At 48.0% G+C, this 16,719-nt stretch overlaps 1 protein-coding gene across 1 annotated transcript in view; it reads left to right on the top strand.

The window, feature by feature from the left end:
• The window catches only part of BFSP2 (beaded filament structural protein 2), a gene marked incomplete at its 5' end in the record, with an annotated part of 45,312 nt that overhangs the window by 16,159 nt on the left and 12,434 nt on the right, over positions 1–16,719 (top strand). The window contains 3 exons of the mRNA XM_081106360.1: positions 1,769–1,851; positions 6,238–6,394; positions 7,853–8,014. Coding sequence (XP_080962486.1) covers positions 1,769–1,851; positions 6,238–6,394; positions 7,853–8,014 — 402 coding nt within the window. The remainder of the gene's footprint in view (positions 1–1,768; positions 1,852–6,237; positions 6,395–7,852; positions 8,015–16,719) is intronic.

The following is a 16,719-nucleotide window of genomic DNA, read 5'->3' as shown; positions in this document are numbered from 1 at the left end:
TACGCAATCATATTGACCTGGTTCGGCATTCTGCCCCTGCCACTCTCCAGCCACGTGATTTTGGGCAACTTACTTAAGCTCTCTGAGCCTCAGCTTCCTTATCTATAAGATGGGTGTGCTGAAAATCCACTTCAGAGGGGTGGCAGGGTGTTTAGCAAAGTCACGAATGTTAAGTATTTAATGGAATGTGGGGCTCAGTCGGTGAGTGTTTCACAATCAGCAATCCAGGCATAAAACAGCTTGCCAATTGCCCTGGTGTAAATATTCCCACCATGGCTGATATCAGGCTAACAACATGCTGTCACTGGATGAAGGGTTGAGCACACCCTTATATATGCAGAGATGACAGTAACACCTAGTAAAATAATTAGGAAGCAGTGAGATTTTATGACCTTTGCATTTTGAGTATTTATCACCTGTGTTTTTGAAATAATGTATTTAGTTGTAAGTTCACACAATTAACATTTTCATGACGGCCGTGTTTCACAACCAGCTCACAAAACTCCTGGAATATTTACTATCTGCTCTCACTACCAGCCAGTTCCACCAGGCCATGGGCCAGGCACTTCCCTTTCCTCCTCCTTTCCTATCCTCAGCCCCAGCGAGGATTTCATGAAGCTTTCCCAGGTAGAAACAAAGATGTTCCCTGTCCCACTGCAGGCTTCAAGCTTTGCTTTTGGACTTGGCCCCATCCCAGTCCTCAGCCCAGGCTCAACCTCAGCCAAGGCCCAGCCCTCACCACGCTGCCTGCCTGGCCCTTCCTACCGCTGGGATGGCAGTGCCACTGCTAACAACAGAGAGGACGTAGCTCCTGCTGGGCTGGGCGCCTGCAGGAGAACCATGAAGGGCCCTCTGTGGCTGCATGGTGGACTGCGGGTCATTTCAGGATCCCGTCCGCAAAGGGGATGGGGAACACAGCCAGCCAGCTGCACTTTGGCAAGTCAGAGCCTATAATTAGCCTCCACTTGAGGCCTGAATAAGCCCCTGGTTGGTACTAATCAACAGTAAAGCAGGAAGGCTGTGAACAAATCTCCCGTGGAGTGATCTTTTTGCTCCAAAAATCCAACTCTTAAGCGCTTTAAAAACATCCAGATTCTGCCCTGACCGGTTTGGCTCGGTGGATAGAGGGTCGGCCTGCGGACTCAAGGGTCCCAGGTTCGATTCCGGTCAAGGGCATGTACCTTGGTTGCGGGCACATACCCAGTAGGGGGTTTGCAGGAGGCAGCTGATTGATGATTCTCTCTCATCATTGATGTTTCTATCTCTCTCTCCATCCACTCCTCTCTGAAATCAATAAAAATATATCTTTAGATAAAAGCTACCAGAGGCAGCCGTGTTTGAGATGAGCTTTAGGTCTCTATCCCTCTCCCTTCCTCGCTCCCTCTCCCTTCCTCGCTGTAAAAAATCAATAAAATATATTTAAAAAAACAAACAAACAAACACATCCAGATCCTGCCCCTGGCCGCGCGGCTGGGTTGGTTGGAGTGTTGTCCCGAACACCAACTGGTTTCGGGTTTGATTCCCGATTGGGGCACATGCAGGCGGCAACCGGGGGATGTTTCTCCACCACATCGATGTTTCTCTCCCCCGTCCTTTTTCTCTAAAATCAATAAAAACAAGTCTTGAGGTGACGATAAGAAAAGAAAAAATACACCCTGGTTCTGAGCTTTATCCTCCGCCCCCCTTTTCCAAGAGGGACACCAAGGTGCTCAGAGCCCCTGTGCCTGGCAGGAGTCTCTGTGACCTTGCTCTGCTGTGACTGTTCCAGGTGGGCGAGGCCATCTTGGAAAACGCCCGGCTCCTGCTGCGGACAGAGAACATCCAGGCGGGTGCGGATGCCTTTAAAGACAGGTAATGCTTTGCCACAGGGGGGAGCCCCCCCAACCACCACCACCACCACCATCCCCCCCACCCCCCCACCCCCGGTTACCTCCAGACTCTTGGGGACTCGGGCAATGCTGTCTGGAGTCTGCAGCTTTCTCCTCCGGCCACATGGAAGGCTGGGGTGGGGAAACGGTCCGGGGAGAATCCAGAGCTATGGAGAAGGCCATGGATGGAAAGGAGTGACACGGGAGACATTGGCAAAGATGCTGGCTAGTTTTTAGAAAGAAGGCCCTGTGTCAACCAGAGATGGGAAGAGCTCAGAGTGGGCGCTTTCAGACTCCCGTGTGTGTGTGTGTTTGTGTACATGTGTGAGCATGTGTGTCATTGAATGGCAGCCAAGATGGTCAGGCCCAAACCCTCCTTATAGACACAAACATGGCCCCAAGGGCTCAGAGAGTTTTGCTGAATGGACCACATCCCAGAGGGACCAGGCTCCCTGGAGAGGTGAGCAAAGCAGGGCTCCGGAGGCCCCAAGGGGACTCTTCCAACCTGGAGCAGCAGGGACCAAGCCCAGTCACAGGGGTGGGTTTTCATTTCACTGGAAGGACAGGACTTGTTCCCAAAAGGAGGAAGTGATGATAGGAACACAATCCTTCACCCTGGCCGGTTTGGCTCAATGAATCGAGCATCGGCCTGCAGACTGAAGGATCCCAGGTTCGATTCTGGTCAAGGGCATGTGACTTGGTTGCAGGCTCAATCCTCGGCCCTGGTTGGGAGGCAACCAACTGATGTGTGTCTCTCTCACATCCATGTTTCTCTGTTTATCTCCCCCGCTCTCTTCCACTCTCTAAAACTCAATGGGAAAATATCCTCGGGTGAGGATTAACAAAAACAAAAAGAAGAATACAATCTTCATAAAGAATACACTTGGATAGAAAAGTTAATCCTACACATAAAACACTAGAAAAATGCTTTAGAAACCGTCTCCCAAGTGCCGATCCAAGATGCAGGTTCGCCCTGAGGGAGGTCTCTGATGGATGCCACCGGGCTCTGTCCTGCATTCTTTCATTTACTACTTTTAACTGCAAGGTGCCTGGAAGCAGGTGTGGCCAAAGGCAGAAGATACAAACCAGGAGGGGGGTGAAGGGTAGAGTGACAGAACCAGGGTTCAAGATGATCCCAAGACATTGGAACAATGGCCCAAGGCCACTGAAAGAATAAATATGAGCTCCTACTTTGCGGCTCAAATACCAGGTGCCCCAGGGAGGACCGGGAAGCTGGGCTTAAAGCAGCTCTTGAGAAAAATGCTCAGGGGGAAACCCAATATTAGTCAGCAGCAAATACAGCTGGTCACGATCAAACGAACAAACATACCAGCCAACAAAAACCCACAAAGCAAATCTTAGGGTCCATGCTGAAGAGCGTTAAAGGGATTGAACAAAGGGGCAGACAGTCCCACGGGACTCTGGAGTTTTGCATTCTGCATCACATTTTAAGAAGAGGGTAAGACCAATTAGAGCATTTATAATCATCCCACAGATACGTCTGGAGTCTGGAGCTGGGTGCTGAGGATACAAAAAGGGAAAGGTCATAGCCCAGCGATGGCGAACCTATGACACGCGTGTCAGAGGTGACACGCGCACTCATTTTTTTGGTTGATTTTTCTTTGTTAAATGGCATTTAAATATATAAAATAAATATCAAAAATATGTCTTTGTTTTACTAGGTTGCAAATATCAAAAAATTTCTATATGTGACACGGCACCAGAGTTACGTTAGGGCTTTTCAAAATGCTGACACGCCGAGCTCAAAAGGTTCGCCATCACTGTCATAGCCCCTGCCCTCCATGATGAGGGATGTGGATACCAATTTATGTCAAGAATAGAGGAAGGAACTGGGAAGGTATAACCTGAGGAACAAAAGGCTTGGAGAGGTGGGCGGTGGGGAGGGGAAATGAGAGAGTAACAGAAGAGACAGCCTCTACTAGTAAATACTTGTGGGATTGCCAGAAGGAAAAATTAGACTGATTTTGGTTGTTCCAAAGGGTGGAACCCAGTACTTGGCAGATTCGTATAAGAATGGAGATTTAGCCCTGACTGGTTTAGCTCAGTGGACAGAGCATCGTCCTGCGGACTGAAGAGTTCCAGATTCGATTCCGGTCAAGGGCATGTATGTTGGTTGCGGGCACATCCCCGGGGGCGGGGGGGGGGGGGGTGTACAGGAGGCAGCTGATTGATGTTTCTCTCTCATCAATGTTTCTAACTCTCTATCCCTCTCCCTTCCTCTCTGTAAAAATCAATAAAATATAAAAAAGAATGGAGATTTAAGCTCTCGGAGGGGGGGATTTACAATAGGTAGAACTGTCCAAAAATGGAATCTTGGCCTTGAGTGGTGATGAGTTGCCTGTCGCTGGAAGTATTCGAGCAGAGGCTACGTAATCACTTATCAAGAATGCCATCAAGGGACTGTCACTGGGTAGGAGTTAAAATAGTTGAATGCTAAAGTCCCTTTAAAATTCCAAGACACTAAGATGCTTTCTGGAATGAGGAGTGTGAGATTTCTCCTTTCCGTGAGTGGGTTAAGGTAAGCTGTGAACGTTGGCTGAGTGGCACAGCTGGGGAGAAGGCCATGGAAGGAAAGGAGTGACATGGGGAGACACTGGCAAAGATGCTGGGTAGTTTTTAGACAGAAGGCCCTGTGTCAACCAGAGATGGGAAGAGCTCAGAGTGGGCGCTTTCAGACTCCCGTGAGTGTGTGTGTTCACGTGTGTGAGCATGTGTGTCATTGAATAAGTTGTGAGTTTGACAGCTCTGGGTATTTCACCTCTAAATCCAGCTTTCCCATTTCTCTTGAGGAGAAACAGCATACCCTCCCCACTCAGCAGTGACGGAAGGAGCTGAGCAGCAGCGCCCCTTTAGGTGAAATACAAACCGTCCCCTCTGCTGCCCAGACCTGGCCCTGGTCCCTCACCTACACAGGCCACTTGGCCCCTGGAGGCATTTGAGTTGGCAGCCATGGTCCTGAAATTCCATGTGGGCTCTTTGGAGATAGAAACCACACTCTTCATTTTGGGGTCATTGGTACATAGCTCAGTACCTGGCAGACTCTCGGTAACAGTTGCTAAAGGATCCTCAGGTGGGGAGGGTGATGACGGTGCCTGACCCATGAACTCCTGAACTCACCCTAGAGGCCCATGCTTCCAGTGCCCCTTGAGGCAGGCCCCGCGCTAATCCAGGTTATCAGAAGCTGCTGGAAAAGTGATATCTAACATCCACTGTAAACTAGCACAAAATTGGCCTGTTGGTGACATTCATAATCTGACTAGTGGCCCGGTGCATGGATTGTGCACATAGAAAGGAAATTAATTAGAAGAAATATTTTAATATCGCTATTTGCCCTTTTTCTATAATAGAAGTGTCAACCAAATTCACAATCGACAATGACAGACCGAAACACACACATGCGACTGGTGCCAGCGAGAGCTTTATATGTATCGCACATGCACAAGACAACTCAGCCTTTTATAGATATAGAATAAACTTGCTTAATTAGACCTGCTTTCTGATTTCGCTAAACTTTTTCCAGCCCAGTGAAGCACCCCAACTTCTCTTTCAGGTAATTGTCAGCAACACAGCAATAAATATCAACACGAAGCAGATTATTATTGTAGATCATGCAGGGAGAACAGAGGGTAAAATATTTAACTGCAGTAGTGGTTGACTATATTCTGCGCAGTGAGAAAACCTGAAGTCATTTTCAAAGTCCACCATTTCTTACTTCTTTTCAGTTGGGTCAAGTTTCTAAACTTTTTAAATCTCTGTTTTCTGGCTAATGAAAAGAAAATAGGTTTCCACCGTGTCTCCTATCTACCTACTCCAGGACTTCAGTGAGGATTAAATGAGATGAGGCACGGAAAAACGCTTCACAAACATTTGGTTAAACTGTAAAATGTTTCCACCTGGCTATAAAGCAAGTCAGGTTTCTGGGCTGAAGAAATTCCAAGGAGGCTAGTTGCTAGGGAGAGGATGCCAGGTGTTGCTACATGATGTCATTACCTGGCACCCACAGTGACCTTTTCGGGCTAGGCTGGGCTGTGGGCTGCATTTTGCGCCATGAGGTCTCAGCAACTTCGGCTGCGATTTGGTGGGCTCTCATTACGGAGTGGTGGTGGGGCCTGTGTCCCACTTGGAGGAAGCCGAGTGTTGATTTGTCGGCACCAGATTCATGGTACCGTTTATTTTTAAATGGCCAGTGTGGGTCACGGCAGCTCCTGCATTGAGCGTCTGCCCCCTGGTGGTCAGTGCATGTCATAGCTACAGGTCAGACAGACACTTAGCCTTTTATATATATATAGATAGATTATTTTCTCTTTTCGGTCGCCTAGCTATGCTGATTAAATTCCTTTATCTGCAGATATGAAAATGAGCAGCCATTTCGAAAGGCCATGGAAGAGGAAATTAACTCTCTCTATAAAGTCATTGATGAAGCTAATTTGACAACAATGGATCTGGAAAGTCAAATAGAAAGCCTGAAAGAAGAGCTTGGCTTTCTGTCAAGGAGCTATGAAGAGGTAGGTGGGGCTGGGCTGATGCTGGGTTGTCTATACTCACCTGTCTGGCCCAGCTTCAAAACACAGGTGATGGGCCCTGGCTGGTGTGCTCAGTGGGTTGGGCATTGTCCCATGCACCAAAAGGTTGCTGGTTCAATTCCAGTCAGGGCACATGAAGGGGTTGCGGGCTTGACCCCCAGTGGGCGGGGGGACGGAAGGGAGGTGCCCGAGGGAAGGGGGTATAGGAGGCAGCTAATCAATGTTCCGTTCTCACATCAATGTTTTTCTCTCTCCCTCTCCCTTCCTCTCTCTCTCTCTAAAAATCAATAAAAATAATAATACTAAAAGAAAACATAGGTGATGGTAGCTCACCTGGGCCTCTCCATATCACTAGTCCAGGGCTGGTAAAATGCTTACAGTCCCAATGTAGGGGTCAGGCTAGCAAGATGTCTCATACTCAAAAGGCTTCAGGACCAGGTTGCTCTGAGAACTGGGGGAGGCAGCAGGTCCAAGCACTCGCGAGGGATGGCGCCAGTGTTGAATTGAGGGCGCGTCCCATACCTCAAGGTGTTCAACTTCAGAACTTCGTCTTCACTACACAGGACACACAGAAGAACTCTGAGCCAGGCTGTGGTTTGCACACACGCGTTAGTGGAATTAGGTCAGATCCCTGAGTGTCAGGACGGAGGGGACCTCCCCTGGCGGCGTGGGCCAGCCCCACACTGGTCCTAGACCACCTGCCTCGTGCCACTGTCTGACCTGAGGCCTAAAGTGCTTGCAGTTGAAAAGGTGAAAACCCACTTAACATTCTCATGTCAGGAAGCTCCCTCTTCTCTCCGACCTTAAGCAAACCAGGAACCAGGCCCACTTCCTCCTGCTTCTTGGCACTGAGTTTTCCACACTCCCCGACAGTAAGAGAGTCCACAGTTATCCTCAGAGCCCTTCAGCCTACTCTGACTTTGTGAAATGCTGCCTACTCTGTGTCGTTACTTAGCTAGTTATTTGGCGTTTTGCTTGGGCCTGGGCTTGTGAACAGCTGAGAAATGCATCCTGGGAAAAGAGAATACAGCCCCTGTGCTGGGAAGAGGAGCAGGGACTCCACCAGTGGCTGTGAAGCGTCATGTTTGGCTTTAGCAGAATCAGAAGCAAAGTGTTGCCCACAGCCTGGCCGGTGTGGCTCAGTTGGTTGAGCATCACCCTGTGCACCAAAAGATCGCTGGTTCCATTCCCAGTCAGGGCACATGCCCGAGTTATAGGTTTGATTCCTGGTCAGAATGCATCCGGAGGCAGCCAATCAATGATTCTCTCTCACATTGATGTTTCTCTATCTCTCTCCCTCTCCCTTCCTCTCTCTCTAAAATCAATAAAAAAATATATTAAAAAGAAAAAAAAAAAGTGTTGCTCACGGGGCTTCTGCTGAGTACAATGCCAGGCCTTCTTTCCCCCGCGGAACTCACCTGTGTGCACTGTCATTTTCAGGATGTGAAAGTGCTGTGTAAGCAGCTGGCAGTGTCTGAGCTGGAACAGGTGGACATCCCCCTGGGCGCTGGTCTGGATGACGTCCTTGAGGCGATCAGAATTCACTGGGAGAGAGATGTCGAAAAGAACCGGGTGGAAGCAGGAGCCTTGCTCCAAGCCAAGGTGAGAGGTAGGGCCCGCACCTCCACTCTGCCCTGTGCAGTAGGAGGCCAAGCAAAGAGGAAAAGCAGTCAACGTGCGAAGGAACAAGTGCAGCTGTCTCGGTCCCGGTGGACATACAGGAAATGCGTATTAAGATAACAGTTTGTTGTTTGCCTGTCTAAAAACAGAAAATGTTTAAAATGGTAATAATCCTATCCTATATGATAAAAGGCTGATATGCAAATCATCCCCTCGACCAGGAGTTCAACCAGGGGGTGGGGCCGGCCGGCCAACTGTCCACAGCCCCTCACCCTGGCCGGCCCAGCCCCAATCGTCTTGATTGGGGCAGGGCAGGGCGGATCCCACCCATGCACGAATTCATGCACTGGGCCTCTAATAATAATAATAATAATAATAATAATAATGCTGGCAAGTGTGTAGAGAAGGAGGTTTTCACCTATATTTCAGGAAGCACTTCTATGACCGGTTTGCATAAGGAATTTGATAATATGAATCAAGAGTCTTATAATGCCCCTACCTACCAGTTGAATAACCTGGACACTGTCCTAAAGATATCACTGAAAATACAAGCAAAGTGTACATCCAAGTGTACTCACTGATGCATTCATTATAAGAGTGAAAACGTTTGGGGAAATAACACATAAATGTTTAATAATAGGATAAAGACCAACCGTGCAATGACATGTCAGACAGTTATGGGAAGTGATATTTGTGAAGCATTTATAACAACCTGGGAAATACGCATGCAATAAGTGTGAGAGTGCAGAGTGGTGCATACCAGGGCCAAAAACATTTTCTGCAAAGAACAAGACAGTAAATATTTAGGTTTGTGGGCCAAATGGCCTCTGTCGCAATATTCAGTTCTGCCACTGTGATGTGAAAGCTGCTGGAGACAATTAGTAACAAGTGAGCATGGCTGTGTGCCAATAAAACTTTATTTACAGAAACAGGAGGTGGGCTGGGTTTGGCCTGCGGGCTACAGTATGCCAACCCTGGTGCATACAGTAGGGTAAAGCATTCAAACAGAGAAACTCGGCATCACGGAAAGATTAGAAAGAAAACCCTACAGCATTCATGGTGCTAGTGGTGGTTGTCTTGGAGTGAGGGGCCTGTCGAACACTTTGAAACGTTTCTCTTGCTTTTGAGTATTTCTTGAGTTTTTCTTAAGTAGTATGAATTCTATTCAGGGAAGAAAATGATTTTTATTAAACTTCATAAATAATAAAGGTGTTAACTGGAAATAGAATGCACAGGGTTTCTTCCTTCTCCATCCCCTACCCATGGATGACTGGGATTTTGAGGCAGAGGATGGAAAGGCAGAAGAGGAAGGACAGCGTGAAGGCAGTGTGGAAACTAAGGCAGCCACGTGAGGCAAGGCGAGAGGGCTGCTCCTGCGTCCTGGGTTGCCATGGAGCGCTTCTCAACCCTGGCTGCACAGAACTATGTCAGAGCATTTTCAAAAGGGCCCACACCCAGGCCCATCCAGGACCAAGTAAATCAGAAGGAGGAGAGGGACTTTGTGGTTCTCTCTCTCTCTCTCTCTCTCTCTCTCTCTCTCTCTCTCTCTTTCTCTCCCCCCCCCCCATTTTTTTATTGATTTCAGAAAGAGGAAGGGAGAGGGATAGAGAGAAAGAAACATCAATAATGGGAGAGAATCATTGATTGGCTGCCTCCTGCACGCCCCCTACTAGGAATCGAGCCTGAAACCTGGGCTCTGTCCTGACCTGGAATAGAACACTGACCTCCTAGTTCATGGGTCAACACTCAACCACTAAGCCACACACACCAGCCGGGTTCTTTCTCTCTCTCTCTCTCTCTCTCTCTCTCCCTTTCTCTCTCTCTCCCTCCCCCCCCTCTCTCAGAGAGGGAGGAGAGAGGGAGGAAAAGAGAGAGAGCAATTTGTTGTTCCACCCAGGCGTGCATTCACTAGTTGATTCCTGTGTGTACCTAGACCAGAGATCGAACCCGCAACCTTGGTGCTTTGCGACGGTGCTCCAACCAGCTGAGCTACCCAGCCAGGGCTTTGTAGTTCTGTAAGCTGGGTGATTTCATGCACAGCCAGGGTTGAGAACCATGAGATATATAAAACCCACCACAAGAAAACCAGGAGGACCTTTTACCTTCTGTCTTCTCCTGCCCCCTCCACTCCCCTGCCCCAGGGACCAATAGCAACACTCCCAGCTGGGTCTTCACCAATTCTGGAGCCTCAATGTTCTCCAGCCCAGAAAACACCCTCCATTTCCCAGCCTATCCCCCCAACCCCCCTTCAACAGCTTCTCCTCTTTCTAACCTTTAGTTCCCTGACCAGGTCACACCAAACACTTTTATGGCAAATAGTGCCTGATAACCTCACAAAAGGCAGCCCCACCCCAACCTGGTGAGAGGTGAACAACTCAGAGGGAAGGCACAACTCAACCGTGGATTCGATGTGGGTCCATTCCTTCTTTAGGAGAGTCCTGAATATTTATCACTAATGACCCTAGAAGCCATCCATTTCCACTCCCTCACCTTAGAGGTGGGGGAACGGAGGCCCAGGGCGGGCAGCGGGCACTCGCTGGGTGGGTGGGTGCGGCTTCATGTAGTTCTCCTGGCTCAGCTCTCGGTCCAGGGACCATTTCTCTGCCGGGGGCTGTTGTTTCTCCCTGGCTCTGCCCCAAAGCTAAATCCCCGTGGCCCAGCAGTTTGCAGCCTTGCTTCCGTCCCAACACTCCTGGGGTGCACACGCACTGTAGTGTTTCTTTCTTTGCGAAAGGGGGGAGGGGCGTTGTAATGAACAGGAATGTATCCTGCCTAGTGTGAAAAAGAAAAAGAAAAACTTGGTCATTACTGTCCACCCCTCACCCTCTTGAGAGTCATCACCAGCCCAACAGTAATTCAAACATTCATTCTGAACCGACCCATTCGCGTCTTTTTTATTGAGGCGTCTGAAAGCCGCATCTCAGAGAACACACACAGCACTTGTGTAGTTCGGCCGATGCTGCCTGGGCCTCTGGCAGAGAGGCCGAGCTCTGAAAATATTTGCAGAAGGAGCGAATTCCTCTGGCCGTCAACAGAGATCAGAACTGACAGCCAGAAGTCCTCCAGTCAATAGTTTTGTCAGCTGCAGGCAGGCCCTGGAGGCTGACATCTGCCCATCCTGAGCACCTCTTGTCCGTGTCTTGGCCGCCAAGTGTAAATGTGAAATGGCTTAGCACGCCCGGCTTTTGAAACCTTTTGCAGAGAGAAGGCAAACGTGTATTTAATTCCCTTACAGCCGGGAGGCTGAACATTCATGGACATGATGACTGTATGTCTTTGTTAGGTTCCCCCAGAAACGGATCCTGAGACAGATATTGAAGTGGAGAAGTGGGGGTAGTTTACTTGGGACATTTGGGGGAGGGGGAGAGAGTACCAATATACCAGGAGAAGAAGGAGCAGAGAAGGGACGCAACAAAGAGCATGTTATCCAACCAGCTACCACTGTGGGAGCCTGGAACGTACCCCACGGGGGTTCTGGGGAGCAGAACAGAATACAGGAGAGCCGAAACCGATTTGGCTCAGTGGATAGAGCGTCGGCCTGCGGACTGAAGGGTCCCAGGTTCGATTCCGGTCAAGGGCATGTACTTGGGTTGCGGGCACATCCCCGGTGGAGGATGTGCAGGAGGCAGCTGATTGATGTTTCTCTCTCATCGATGTTTCTGACTCTCTATCTCTCTCCCTTCCTCTCTGTAAAAAATCAATAAAAATATATTTAAAAAAAAAAAAAGAATACAGGAGAGGGGAAGGCAAGGAAGTGGGGTACTAGCACCAGCTCCATCAGGCCTCTGCCGTGTGCTAGCAGAGGGGCCCTTCCGTCTTTGGAGAAAGCGCTTAGGCAGAGGTGCAGAACCGGCAGCGAAAGGAAGCCGGGAGAACGAACTTGATAAGGCCTGAGGGGTAAAGGTGGATGCCGTCGGCACTTCCTACCACTTATCTGCAAAGTCCTTTTATTTTTTCACTTGAGATAAAATTGGTTTATAACATTACATAAGTTTCAGCTGTATAATCAATATTATAATTCGACATCTGTACACAGTGATCACCACCAAAAGTCCAGTTACTACCCATCACCACACAGTTGACCCTTTCGCTCATATCGCCCACCCCCTAAACCCTCTCCCCTTCTGTTAACCAACAACCTGTTTTCTGTGTCTGTGAGATCGGTTTTATTTGTTTGTTTTTTTGGAGGTTATTTTTTTAGATTTTTACATATAAGTGAAATCATATGGTATTTGTCTTTCTCCATCTGGCTTATTTCACTTAGCATCATGCCCTCAAGGTCTATCCATGTTGTTGCAAATGGCGAGAATTTGTTCTTTCATTCTATGTCGATTCACCCATAGATAGACACTTAGGCTGCTTCCTTATCTTGGCTATTGTAAATAATGCTGCCGTGAACATGAGGGTGCACATATCCTTTCGAATTAGTGTTTTCATATTCCCTAGATAAATACCCCAAAGTAAAATAGCTAGAAGATATGGTAGTTCTATTCTTCTTTTTTAAAAATATATATTTATTTCAGAGAGGAAGGGAGAGGGAGCGATAGAAACATCAATGATGAAAGAGAATCATCAATCGGCTGCCTCCTGCACATCCCACACTGGGGATCAAGCCCACAACCCGGGCATGTGTCCTGACTGGTAATCAAACCATGACCTCCTGGTTCCTAAGTTGATGCTCAACCACTGAGCCACACAAGCTGGGCATCTTCCTCTTCTTTGGTCTCCAGCATGTGCCTGGCACATGTCGTAGACCTTCAGTAAGTGTAGTCGAGCATGTGCTGGGTATAAAAAGCCACGTCAGAGAGGATAGAGGGGTGACTGAGAACTTGTCCCTGCACAGAGGGTACTCACAATCTGATGTGGAGGTTGGCCGGGGTGCAGCGGGAGGCAATGGAGAGAAAGACCACCTTCCACAAGGCAGGAAGGGATGTGCGGTGAAAGCAGTGCCGGCAAAGCATGGAGTGAGCACTTTCCAGGTGCCAGGCCGTGAGATAAGTCCTTGATAGGTGTTTCCTCATATAATCTTCTCAATATGACATAGGATTGTGATTTTACCCATTTTTTAGAGGGAGGAACTGAGGCACAGGGAGGTTCAGTAACTGACCTAAGTAGTCAAGCTCTGATTCAAACCATGCTTTCTTACTGTTGACATAAGAATGTCCAAGCCTATAGGGAAAAAAAATGTATGAGTTTATTTGAGCCAAACTGAGGACATCCCCAAAAGCAAGATCTCAACGGACTGAGGAAATGCTATGGAAATGGCAGTGTTGCCGTTCTTTTTATGCATTTGAACCAAAGAAGGGAAATAAGGAGGATTCCATGAAATCCACTGATGGTAGATTAAGGAGGCTGGAGAAGGCAAGGTGGGGAAATCTCTATGGTTCGATAAAAAGAAAAATGGAGAGATACATAGTACTTCTTCTACATTACCTCAGGCTGCCTCTGTAACCTTTGTTAAGAAAGGGTTTTTACAGCCGTCATCAAATGGAATACCATGGAATGGATGTAGCATTAAAAATAATGCTCGTTAACCTTGAACATGCACTGCAAATAGTGAAGGTGTATAAGGATGCAGCAAGATCGTGTGCCCCCGAGGGGGTCTGGAAAAGAGGATTCCTTTGGCATCTCAAAGGGCTGTTAACCTAGATGAGCAAGAACAATGGACAGGGCTCAGAACAAAGACAAACCTTTTATTAAGGGAGTTACATGCCTGGGGTGTGACTACCACCATGACCTGCTAGGTTAGGAATTTATGATCAAATCATCCCGCAAGGCTACTTTCCCTCACTGAGCCTGTCAGATTCACTATACAGCCCCTCCCTGAACTGACAGCCTCACTGCCAGGCTGGCCTACACAGATTAAGTGGAGTGGGGAACGATGATTCGTTTTCTTAATGAACAAACGTGCCCTGTCTGGCTCAATGGTCAGTGCACCAACGGGTCATGGGTTTGGTTAAGGGCCCTGCTTGCTCAGATGCATGGGGGAGGCAACCAAATCAATCTCTCTCTCTCTCTCTCTCTCTCTCTCTCTCTCTCTCTCTCTCTCTCTGTCCTCAGTTGAGGATTAAAAGAATAAAAGAACAAGCGTTGACATCTTGTAGAATGTCCGAGGGGCTACATGCCTATGCCGGGCTCTGTGACGATCTTTCCAAACCAAGGCCTGTGCCCTCCCGAGGGATACTGGTGCTCTGTGATACTAGACTGGGAACGGGTACCCCCAGGGCTCCATTGCCTTGCCTTTCTCCAGGACAATGAATATAACGAGGCTACTATGATCCTGGGAGGCCAAGACACTTAGAACAAAGCAGTCAGTTGTGCTCTGCAGCGGAGCGTGGCTGTTTTTCACCGTGACAAAACCCAGAGAGCTTCTGCACCCCGCACAGCGCCTGCTCAGGGCAAGGCAGGACACACGCGTTTCAGGCCCTGCCCGTGCAGCCTGTGTACGTGCTGCTGAGCACACACCTGCCTCGTGCCTCTCCACTCTGCCTCCTCCAAGCTCCCCCCTCCCCTCACACTGCACAGTGGCATTTCTTCCGCCTCCAGGTCATTGCCAAGGACGTTTTGGGAAATGGCAGTGCTACTCCGCAAAGTGGGTTGGGTTTGGAGATGGCTTTCCCCCCTCCATTTGGAGACTCTCACCTTCTCCATTCTGACTCACTCGAAAGCATGCTGCCTTTCTTCTCTCGCATCCATCCTTCACAGGCAGCGACATGAAAATGTAATTGAAAAATTTTTTTTTTTATTTGAAGTTTTTTCCCATATTTCAAAAAGTCCACATGCTCTCCTGCCCCCAGAAATACAGACAGAGTGCAACCACGGGCAGCCCAGCTCCTGTGCGGTGGGGCCAAGATTTCAAGCTGGTTTGAAGGCCTGGGGACCAACATATTTAAATATCATTACACATCCTAGCAACTGCACCGAGCAACAAAACTGCCCTGCCTTCCTAGCCTCAGGGTCTGGAATGGCACACCTACTGTGCGGTCTGCGAGGAGAAAACCGGAGGCACTGGGTTGAAATGGAAATAGAAATAGACTTATTGCAATAACTAGAAAGCATAAATCTAAAACGCCACTGGAGCCGAAACCGGTTTGGCTCAGTGGATAGAGCGTCGGCCTGCGGACTGAAAGGTCCCAGGTTCGATTCCGGTCAAGGGCATGTACCTGGGTTGCGGGCACATCCCCGGTGGGAGATGTGCAGGAGGCAGCTGATCGATGTTTCTCTCTCATCGATGTTTCTAACTTTCTATCTCTCTCCCTTCCTCTCTGTGAAAAATCAATAAAATATATTTAAAAAAAATAAATAAATAAATAAAATAAAAAATAAAATAAAACGCCACTGGAGAAGGACATGTAATGCTTCTAGGTGAGTTCGAGCGCTTAACTGTTCCCAGATGAAGGGCGAGGATGTGGGAAGCGGGGTTCAGAAGGCAGGAGGCATGATATAAAATGGCACTGACACCCATAGTGATCAAATTAATTTCTTTTTCTCTTTCAATCTTAAGTAAACTGTATAAGGAAGTGTCCTTTGGTGCTGGTGGGCCATTATCACTTCTCATATACTTGTTAATCTTGCCTCTCAACAAAGAGAAAGCCGGCTCTGGGATTCAGCTGCTTGGCAGGCAGTATTTGCTAGAATAAAATAATATTGATTTGGGTGGGGTTTGGTTGTTGTTGTTGTTTTTATTTGGGTGTTTTTTTTCACTTTTAAATATGCTTTTTAGCCCTAACTGGTTTGGCTTAGTGGATAGAGCGTTGGCCTGCGGACTGAGGGGTCCCAGGTTCGATTCCAGTCAAGGGCATGTACCTCGGTTGCGGGCACAGCCCCGGTGGGGGGTGTGCAGGACGCAGCTGATTGATGTTTCTCTCTCATTGGTGTTTCTGACTCTCTATCCCTCTCCCTTCCTCTCTGTTAAAAAATCAATAAAATATATAAAATAAATAAATAAATAAAAAATAAATATATTTTTTATTGCTGATAGTATTACAGATATCTCCTATCCCCCTCTCCCCTCTCCCTCCTCCCAGCCCCTACCCACCCCTCCAAGTGATTTGTTTTAATATTATGAGCTGTTTCAGTTACCCTCTATGTATAGCGAGTAGAGCAGTCCTGTCAGTTTCTGTGGGGATCTACACATTTGCTTCCATGGACCAGGCATCGCATGGCAGATTCCTGGGCCCCTCAGGGTCTCCAGCATCGGGACTTGGGTTTTACACGAACCCCCAGATGGTGCCGATGCACATTAGAATTTGAGAACAGATTTACAATTTCCATGTTATACACGTTTACTTACAAAGAAAAAGTGAAGCCCTGGCCAGGTAGCTCTGTTGGTTAGAGCGTCATCCCAATACGCCCAGGCTGTTGTGGGTTTGATCCCCTGTCAGGGCACATACAAGGATCGGCCAATGAATGCATATATAAGAGGAACAACAAATCGATGTTTCTCTCTCTCTCTTTCTTTTTCTCTCTTCCCCCACCCCTTCCTCTTTCTCGCTCTCAAATCCATAAATAAAAATTAAAAGAAAAAGTAAATTGGGGGAAAAAAGTGAATTGGTTAAAATAAAAACAGTTTAATTAGCATTCAGATGTATGAAAAACTATGCTGGTTGTCCAGGAATGTTTGGGAAACAGGTGGGTACAGCATCTTGCTAGTGGCACTAAGACATAGGGATTCAACCCTCCAGACA

Source organism: Myotis nattereri, assembly GCF_964212035.1.
Source record: "Myotis nattereri genome assembly, chromosome: 14".
Taxonomy (NCBI): domain Eukaryota; kingdom Metazoa; phylum Chordata; class Mammalia; order Chiroptera; family Vespertilionidae; genus Myotis; species Myotis nattereri.
This window is presented reverse-complemented; position numbering and strand designations above follow the sequence as displayed.